The sequence below is a fragment of the Daucus carota genome, chromosome 8 (genome assembly GCF_001625215.2).
Source record: "Daucus carota subsp. sativus chromosome 8, DH1 v3.0, whole genome shotgun sequence".
NCBI classification, from domain to species: domain Eukaryota; kingdom Viridiplantae; phylum Streptophyta; class Magnoliopsida; order Apiales; family Apiaceae; genus Daucus; species Daucus carota.
This window is the reverse complement of record NC_030388.2, coordinates 32,710,028-32,720,652: the sequence shown is the minus strand read 5'-3', so window position 1 is coordinate 32,720,652 and position 10,625 is coordinate 32,710,028. Positions and strand designations below refer to the sequence as shown.

At 35.1% G+C, this 10,625-nt stretch overlaps 2 protein-coding genes across 2 annotated transcripts; both read right to left on the bottom strand.

Moving 5' to 3' along the window:
* Positions 1-317: 317 nt before the first annotated feature.
* Positions 318-3,955, bottom strand: LOC108198618 (uncharacterized). The gene is made up of 5 exons (XM_017366379.2): positions 3,563-3,955; positions 2,874-3,030; positions 2,097-2,147; positions 1,373-1,465; positions 318-607 (listed from the first exon to the last, which is right to left on the bottom strand). Exons 1-5 carry the CDS (start codon positions 3,727-3,729, stop codon positions 542-544), a joined length of 534 nt encoding a protein of 177 aa, XP_017221868.1. The 5' UTR covers positions 3,730-3,955; the 3' UTR covers positions 318-541.
* A 1,120-nt stretch (positions 3,956-5,075) lies between these two features.
* Positions 5,076-9,270, bottom strand: LOC108198599 (receptor-like protein EIX1). The gene is made up of 2 exons (XM_017366349.2): positions 5,791-9,270; positions 5,076-5,352 (listed from the first exon to the last, which is right to left on the bottom strand). Exons 1-2 carry the CDS (start codon positions 9,027-9,029, stop codon positions 5,331-5,333), a joined length of 3,261 nt encoding a protein of 1,086 aa, XP_017221838.2. The 5' UTR covers positions 9,030-9,270; the 3' UTR covers positions 5,076-5,330.
* Positions 9,271-10,625: the final 1,355 nt, after the last annotated feature.

Below are 10,625 nucleotides of genomic sequence, written 5' to 3'. Positions count from 1 at the left end.
GTTCCTTATCTTATCAATTAGAGATAATGAAACTGTGGAGTTGATAGACATCATAAAGCATTATAGTATTTTGTTTTTTCAAGATAGGATTGGTAGTCGAGTTGTTTTATTCGAAAGCAGGCAAAATAAAGTAGATCATATCTTTGCTAGATGACTTCCGAACTCAATAACTTTCCTTTTTTCAAGATAGGATTGGTAGTCGAGTTGTTTTTCATAAATTTTGTTAGCGACAATTTTACCAGATATTTCATTGATTTAATAAAAATTTCTCTTATTCGGAAAAAAAATCATTATAGGAAACATTTTGCACCATCATGTGCCAAATGAATGAATATTTCATTAAAATTTCTATACTGCGGTCATGCAACTAATAAGTACAAGACAAATTTGAGTTTGTGAAAAATTGAACACTGCTCTATGCTAACTAACTTGGGACAGTGTCTTCACATACACAGACATCACTTAAATGTCAAATTTACAACATACTAGCACAATTCCAAACCCACAGGATAAAGACGACTTGAAAAGGTTCAAAACTCGACTACAAGCTTGTCAACAAATGAACAAATGTTGCGGTGATTATACCCAGCAAACCACCAGCAATAACCTGTAAAATCAGTTTCAGCAAAGACAAACATTAATATCACGCACCGAATAACTATGAAGCTATAGTAGTGTTGCACAGTAACTTTCTTTACCAGACAAAATAAGTCGAACTAAAGATCAACACCTTACACAACTTTTCAAATGACAAACAAAATGTCTTTGGCAACAAGTATGGTTATCACTTCGCCACACCAGTTAATTAGTTCCAAAGTTGTCTTGTTATGGTAAGCAGCCCCGAAGTTATGTTATCACTTTTTGTGTTATATGCTTCTTTTATTATTTTCTCCTTCACAAAATTAATTCTGAAAAAATTCTTAGCTGAGTTGATCCAACAATCCTCATCGAGATACTTCAAGTGCAGCATTCAGTACGTGTGCAAAACAGGTAAGTAACTAGTTTACTGAATTGCTGCATAATTATCTAGATGGTAAAAACTCAAGAGAGGTTCATTAAAGCGAGAAATGGGAATGCATTCCAATTAATGGCCGAAAGAAAAAGAGGAAGGAGAGAGGGGAGGGGGGAAGGGGGGGGGGGGGGGGGGGGGGGGAGTGGCTGGGCAAGGCTGTGAAATAGCACCGTGACCTGCATTAGACTGCTTAGCAAGGGGTCAAGAGTTGTGAAGGGACACCTGACCTATCATAAGCAGATGAAGTTGTTGTGTGCGTGCAGGGTGATTACAATAAAAAAATTCTAGTACATTTATACATGTCATTATCATTCATCATGAGATTTAAAAAATTAGAACAATAAGAAACTGCAAGTAAACCTGAGGAGGGGTGTGGCCTAGAAGCTCACGCAGAGGCCTGCTCTCAGCCAAAGGATGCTCCGCCGGAAGTTCATATACAATTTGATTTAGCACCTAAATAAAACATTTGAATGTCTGTGAAACAGATGCATAATATCTCCTCCAGATGCTTTATTTCATTAATATTAGTAAAAGAAGTTGCCTCCAACATTAAATCAGCCATTTAAAAGTTCTAAATTCACGTTTGAAGTGCTTTTGCATCTCCAGTCGATCTAAAATTGCATGGCATCGCACGCATATAGACGCATGTGAATGCAATCAGAATATACAATTAGAACCTAAGGAGGCACCGGAGCTCATGAGAATTTTCTATGCTTTTTATTTGCAGATAAGAAACTTAATAAGCGACAAGTGTTAGTATGATACTATAGCTGTGTTAACAGACATTCATTCATCAAAAAATTATCTTTAACAAAGGCAAAAAAAGGTCCAAACTATGCAAAACATTACCCAGGCATTTACTCTTCTTTGTATCATTACTGTGCGGAAGGTAATATTAAAAATCAACGCTTGCTAATGAAGCAACAAGTTGTCAAGTACAGGTGAATTACTAACTGTAAGTTAATAATATTAATGCACAATTTTTTGATTCTTTACATTCTAATTTTATCCTTGATTTTATTTGTTAAGGATTATAACTTGACCCCCATGAATTAAATATAGACAGATCTAGAAGCTGGAATACCTCAGCTTGGCGTCCTGCTTGTAATCTAATACCAGTTGCATCATACATCACCTGCCAAAAAAATTTCCACATAAGAAATCTCAAGTGCATCACTATAACGAATAAAAATATATTCAGGTCAGGTAGGAATCCAAAAGCTTCTTTTCATAGCAGAAGTATGTAGCATATTGTATGCATGATTTTAGTGATTTGATTTCAGATCTTCTATTATATTAATTTGTTAAACCACGGACTAATGACTATGTATTGCTTTATCATTCTAATATATTTTGTTGAAAAAGAAGAGCAAATAGGAGATAACAGATAATGGTCCAAGAAGTTAAATTTAAAAAACAATTACAAAATGGAATTATACAATATAATTTCTATCATCTTAATTCTGCATGAAAAAATTATTTAGAGCAAAACACAGGAAACTTGGGAAATAAAAATCACAATCCATAATGCAATAATTTTTTAGAGTTTTCTCTAAAACATCATAATCTGATTATTCAACTTAAGATTTAAAGTAAAAAATATAATCCTAGTAAAATACTTTTTAAGGACAACAAAGCTAAAACCAAAAGCAGAGGGGGGAAAAGAAATCCTGCTATACAAGAGTAATCAAACTAATAGAACTTGTGAAATTTCTAAATCCACTATGTGTCCCTCTTGCTCCTTAGTCCCTCCACCACTGGTTTCAAGTACGGAGCATCAATCAAATATGTGCAATCATATCTTGGACTAAAACAGATAAACTAGATAACTTCCAGAACATTATTAAGATAAAGGACATACGACACATGCTAGAACCAATGCAACTGCAAATAAAGATCCCTCGGCACCATCATGGTATCCAACAGCTGCAGCAAGAGCAGCTACAGTTGCCGAATGGGATGATGGCATCCCGCCAGATCCAACAAGTTGCTTCAGATCCCATCGTTTCTCTTTGTACCTGAATATCTACAAATGTTTAAGACTTACAATGAAATAATATAGTATTCTACTCATAAAGTCTCAATTAAATTTTATAGCTAAAGCACACACCTAAACTTATATTGAGAAGTGAGAACACTAGTAAAATAATGATAGGTAACTTATGAAGTTATAACTTCATTCGGAAATATTATTATACCCAAGAGCAGTGGAGATAGACATCTGCAGGCTAAAACCTAGAGCAACAATTCAGTAATATACAATTACAAATAAGACAGTCAATTTGTGAATTAATAACTTTCGCAATAAACAAACGAGCTACGAACCGACTTAAAAGAACACAAAGAAATATTTCTATATATTATTCGATCCTGCGACATTATTTGTACCGCTGTGTATATCAAATTGAAATGTTTGATCAGATAATGAGAAGTTTAGGTAATGAATTAAACAGAGGGATGTCAATTGCAACAATTCATGCATTTTTAGCTAGGTGTCTATACATAAACATATACACATAGAGAGAGAGAGAGGAGGGAGGGCGAGATTACCAAGAGGTGAATAGCTTGAAGAATTGAGCGAGGGCGAAGGCTAGAAGAGCGGAGATGAGAGCATAATTCCCGAAGACGCCGGCGGAGGCGGACGACGGTGACTCAGGCGGAGGAGGCGGCGGCGACATCCCCGCCGTCGTCGTCAACTCACCAAACATCATCCTCATCTTCACCTCACCTAATAAATGTCTTCACCAGATTTCCTATTCAATTAAAATATAACTCCGGTATTTATCTTTGCGTGAATTGAATTGATTCGATTATAAGCGATCAGCGATCAAATTATACAGGATATAGAATTTGAAGAAATACACAAAGTCCGTTGTATCAGGGAGAGAGATCGAGAGAGAGATGGAGAGAGACTAGTATATATATGCCGAGATTTATCTCCTTAGCTTTATTGAAAACTATCAATCCACTTCATTTATGTTTTTAAGTTTTTTATAATTTTAAATTTATGTTTTTGCCTCATAATTATCAAACAAAAATAAATTTTGAAATATTTTTTCCTTTTAAATCTATTCTTAAATATTCTAGAGAAATAGGAATATCCATGATATTAACTTTAACTAATAATATGCATATAATTATATTAATTATATTGAATTTCCTTTTCTTGTTTCGTTACGTATTTGAGATGACATAAGCAAGAAGAACGAATTGGCAAACAATACATGTGCATTTAGCATTATTTATGTGGTAAAACAAATGGAATATGCCAATTTTTTGGTCAATTGCATTTGGAATATACTCCACAAGTGTATTCAGCTATTCCTTGACGCTTACATCGCTTTTACTTTCTAAATACTGCACTGAACAAGGAACACTAGTTCAAATTTTATGGATGTCTCTAATTTTGGACATAAATGTTTCTTAAATACCAACTTGGCATCTTTTTAATTTAAAAACTAACTCATCTGGTTTATGCCCGGAATCAAATAAGATACTCCAGCAACATTTCAGTTAGTAATATCTCTGGACATTTAGGTCTATAATATCTCTCTCGCTCTCTTTTACGGAGTATATGTACTATGCTCGTCTCATTAGCCGTCATATTTTGAATAATAGAGCTCCACAAGAGTACTTTATCTTTTATGTTTTATCTGGAGTAAAGTTTCTAGATTCAGATTTACATTTATACTCATTTCATCGACATTAATATCTCTGTGATGAGCATGTTGTTCGAGCACTCAAAGTACACACAGGCACACACTCGAATAAATGAGTAAATATTGACAAGAAATGGAAGATAAAATAATCATCGACTGCAGTGCTACATCGGCTTAATTGCAGTTGCAGCCTGCAGGTGTCAAAATGCTTCACTGTGATCATCAATATAATTTTGAGGGAATTCAATTTGAGAGTGCTCCATGCTTCTACTCCAGAATTTAAGAGTGCTCCACAGAACAAATCAAGTTATAGCTAACATTAAGCAAAAGGTAAGAATTTATCTGGAAACAGAAAAAGAAACAGTATACAAACTAGTAGAATTTCAAGGTTCAAGATATGCAGATGAAGAGAACAGCTTCATTTGGAATATTATTCTAACAAACTAAAATTACACAACTTAATGCAACAGCTCAAACAATCACTACCTACACTATGAGTACAAGACTAAGCAAACAACTGGAATATAGTTGGTTCTTGTAAATAACACATTTCGCAAACTAAGAGCTAAGACTACCAATGAATATCACACGCGTTATGGCTCTGATCAGACAGCTCTCCAGCGCCATCATTGACCCAATTCTGGTGAATTACGTCCTTGTCACTTTAGTTCCATCTGCACTCTGCAGGGTGATACCAAAACATGAGTGTACATTTACTATCAGATAATTTTGTAGGTCATCAAATAATTAATAATGGGATTTGGATATAAACAGCTGAAGTGCAGAATAGGTTCAAACTTCTTAAATGTAATTTTTGTCTAAATTTAGAAAGTCTATTAATACTATTTTTTACAAAGCTCAATCATTCATTTTTTTTTTATATTTCTACTTAAAGCAGGGAATGTAATTCTGTGCATTAGGACAAAAGGATCATCTAATAGCTTGTATGTAGAACTATTACTCGTGTTAACCATAGTGCCATATCTTAGCTGCAAATTGTTAATCTTTCCGCAAGTTAATTGATACTAAAACACTTAAATAGTTTTAATTAAATCATCATAGCAGCAAAGAAATATTGCAGGACCCTGTGATGCCAATTACTTTAATCAAATGCCTTACCTTCGCATTCGGGGAATGCGCAAAACAATGATCAAATAAAGTTGATCCTTCAAGTAATTTAGGAATAAGAAATATGCATGCCTCCAACGCCTGTTAAGCAATACGCTGCCGCATATTCCCCAGAAAGTAGTGCTGAAACCAAGTGCTGCACTAATGTATAACCATCTCCTGTATTCAATCTCGTCATCATCAATCTCAGTTTCGATAGAAGTAGGGTGAACTTCATCACCTGGCTCATCCTCACATTTTTTTGTGAGCGGAGAGCCACAAAGTCCCAAGTTCCCCGCATATGTGGATGAGAGAAATCCTTGAAGCTGAGTTCCTGATGGAATTTTCCCGGAAAAATTGTTGCTTGAGAGATCTAAGTACCCTAGAAAATGTAACCCAGACATACTTTGAGGAATGTTGCCTGAAAATTTGTTTATGGACGGATCAAGACTTTCTAACATTTTCAGTCGGCCAATATCCAGTGGAATTTTTCCATAAAATCTATTTCTTGATAGGTTCAATCCTTTGATATCGAGAAGTCTTGTTATCCCAATGGGAATTTCACCCGTCAATTGATTGGATGAAAGATCTATCATCTTTAGGTAAGCGAAGTTTCGTCCATACTCAAACTCCTGTCCTTTCCAACCAGCTAGAGCAGTATCAACAAATGATGATGTTGGAGCTAAACCATTTGATATATTGTAGTAATGCTCAGTGACTTCAATTTCATTTTTAGTCATGGCAGTAAGGTTACCAAAGCATCGAGGAACAGTTCCAGATATTCGGTTCATGGCAAGGTCTAGAAAATGAAGTTCTGAGAGACGGCATAGCTGATAAGGCATGCTTCCGTAAAATTGATTGGATCTTAGAATAAGAGCATACAGTTGTGGTAGGCCATCCCCGATCCATGCAGGTATCTTCCCTGATATCTTGTTTAAACCAAAATCTACAAAACCCAGTTTAGTACAGTTTCTCAGAGACGCGGGCAATTCTCCATATAAATGGTTACTACGTATGATTAAAGTTTGCAGAAAAACCAGATCACCCATAGACGTAGGAATTCTACCCCCAAAATTATTATATCCTAAATTAAGAAACACAAGATCTTTAAAATATCCCCAAGTATTAGGAAGCGAATCAGACAATGAGTTATGTGAAAGATCAAGAAAGCCCAGAGACATGACTTCAACTACAGGCCTTGAAAAGAGTATTCCTGAAAACTTATTCTGGGATAGATTAATTTTCAAACAACGCGCGGGAAAGACAGGTACTGCTCCTTCGAAATAATTAGAACTCAAATCTATGATCAGAAAATTGAAATGTTTAGAAGAAAACTTGCCCCTAATTTTGTTAGAAGAGATATTCAAAATATCAACAGTGCTTGAGACGTTCCAAAACCACATGGGGATGGTATCTGAAATTTGGCTATTTGAGAAATCAATAATGTAAAGTTCCTTTTGATTTCGAATCCAACTAGGGAATTTTGGCCCCAACTTGCATGATGCTAAATAAAGTTCAGAAAGTTGGAAAGGGGGAAGCCACTCAGAGCTCAAATCAAATGTCAAAGGGTTATATGATGTATCCATCACCCGTAAACTGGATAGGTTTGTCAAGTGTCTTTCAGAGATTGTACTGCTGATTGAGTTCATTGACAGATCCAGCCTATAAAGCTTGGTTAGTTGTCCTGTTGATTGAGTTTCCCATTTAGTAAGTTGGTTCCCACCAAGTGACAAGCTTTGCAAAGATGAACATCCTGTGAAATCTGGAATACTCCCAAAAAAATTATTGTTTTCAAGATTTAAATATAATAAGGATGGAAATCCAGTAAATTCAGGTAAAAAACCTGTGAGAGAATTATCCGACAATCCCAGGAATTCTAGAACAGAATTTTGTTTAAAATGTTTTGGCAGATATCCATTCAACTTGTTGGAAGCAACACGCAATGTCCTGAGGGATGTAAATCTTGTGATATCAGGTAAAGACCCAGTAAGCTGGTTTTCATGTATGAACAATGTTTGTAAATTATCCTCTGCAAACACATTCAAAAGATCTTGAAGATTTCCAGTGAGATTGTTAGAACTGAAATCTACAAATTTCAAACCGGATAGATTTCGAAAGGAATATGGAACTACACCATGAAGCTGATTATTAGAAAGATCAATACTGGAAATTGAAGTGAAATTTGACAAAAACTCTGGGATTTTACCTTTCAGACGGTTGTAACTAAGGCCTAGATTTACAAGACTGCTACTGGAGTTGGAAAGCCAACCAAAAATTGACAAATCGATGAAATTTTGATGAAGAGAAAGGGTAGAAATATTAGAAGACAAATTAGTTGGGAAGGAAGATCTATTAGCTCCGCTGCTAGTTAGATTGCAATGATCTAAAAGAAGAACCGACATCATTGGGAAACTGTGAAATAATCTTACCCAATCATTGGAGGTGCCAATACTGATACCATTCAAGTCGAGGTGGACCAGAGAAGATAGATTAAACAACCAACCAAATATGCCACCACCTAGAACATCAGTGTCGCCGAGATTAAGCTGCTGCAATTTGGAAAGATTACCAAACTGACGTGGAATCTCTCCTGAAAAATGGTTTCCAGCAAGACCGAGGTATGTCAAGCTGGTGAAAGAAGAAATGAACTCTGGAATGGTACTTGTATCGAAAGAATTAAACGTGAGGTCTAGATGATTTAATTTGGAGAGATTTCTAAGCTCATCTGGAATTGTTTTTCCAAAATTAGCTCGCGAAAGATCAAGATAAACTAAATCTGTTAAAGAGCCAATGACTTTCGGGATGGGAAGTCCTCCAAAATCATTAGCATGGAGATCCAGGTAGTTCAGAGTCTTTAAATCAAGCAGTGAACTACTGATGTTAGATATCCTACTGGATCGTATCCAGGAAAATGAATTATCTCTAAACTTTTCAGGAGGAGGAAAATCAATAGCGGAAAGATGTAGCTGGGTAACATGACCAGTGTTATTGTCACACACAACGCGCCTCCACTGGCAGCAATCTACCGAGCTTCCCCACGACGAAAGAGTACCAAATGTGTCTGCAAGACCCCTTCTGATCTCGACCAGGGCTTTCTTCTCTTTCTCAATACACCTTGTCTTCACTATCTCACTGGAATTCTCAAACACAGATCCTAATCCGGATGATGATATCATTTCCATGCACAGAATAAAGATTACCAAACTGACTAATACATGAGGGAGGATTCGAGGGATGTTAACTGAGGCCATTATGAGAAACAATTATATCAATAATAAGCGGCAGGTAAAGTTTATGAAAAATGCACAATGAAGATTATACTCTGAATCATGTATATAAATGCAAGAACATGTATTAAACAGTGTAGCTGCGATAATAAACTCAGAAGGGTTGTCAATTTGTCAATGTAATTGTATATAATATCTTACTTGCAATTCTTAGTAATTTAGCTGCAATTTCTTTCTACTAACTCAAGGACTACTTCAAAGTCTACGCTTACACGAGTATTCCTCCAGTGATGATAGTTTAACACTGGCGAGAGTGACTGCCGAATTACTGGGCACTAAATTAGTGCACTTATAGACGATCACGTCAACCCTGAAAATTACATGCCAGGACTTGACTAGTTTGTGAAGAGGTTGGTTATAATTTTATTTTAAGGGTTCTGGATGGTTGGAGCAATGCATTCAAGGGTTTAAAAAAAATTATAACCAACCTTGACTAAATTTGTCGAATCACAAAGATACACAGTTGAATAGAACAAATTATATATAAGAATAACTCCATTTCTATTGTTACTTCTAGAAAACTGAAAAGCAATAACACAACTGAAGTTAATACAACTGCTCAAACAAACACCGGAACTAAACTACTATTTTTTGAAACATGAGCGTACAAGAATGGTCTTAGAACAGAAATATGATCGATTCTTGCCAGTCCAAGGCTACTAGACTACTAATGATTAATGATTCATAAATAACTAAACCGCAGAACAGGTTCAAACATCTTACATGCATGTAACTTTAATCATAATGCATGATATTAAACAGTTGGAACCTTCAACATTTTATAAATGAATCGAGAGAAGTACCATTGTATCGCGATCACATACATTAGCAAAACTGGAAATCGGAGGAAACGGTAGAACCATAGCACTCAGCCAGTCTATTTTCCTGATTGAAACTGAGATCCTTGCCCGACCCGTTTAAGAATTGTGTATTTAATCTCAAATCCATATCCGGTGGTCTTTAGTTTTTAACAAGCCAATAAAAGCCGCGCATTAGTATTGTGAATTTTTTATAAATTCCGATGCAAATTAATATTATAATTTTATAAAAATTATTTTGAATCATCTTCACGTTAAATATATCATTAATAAAAAATATTATAATTAATATAAAAATTTGTTTAAGTGACCCTCCTATCAAACACAATACTAATACAAATTTAGTTAGAAGTTTGAACCGCCCTCCCGTTAAAAACAATATTAATCAATACTTCCTCCCCTCTTTTAGTTGTCAACTTTAATTTTGTGCCGGTCAAATTAACCAAACTTTGACTGAAATTTATTAATATCTTGTCAATTAAAAAAATAGAAAAAATATGTCACCGGAAATAATTTTCAATCTATTCGAGTCATCATACTCTTTTAAGTAGATAGCTACGTCTATTATTATTTTATTTTTTTGAAAAGGAAAATAAATTTCCATTGATAATAAATATCAAAAATACAAAGTCCGATGGAAAGGGTTTCTTTCATCGACAAAAGTATAGCAGGTAAGCGAAGAGTAAGCAAGTACTCGATACGTTTAAACAATATTGTCTTTAATGTCCGAAAAAACCCACCA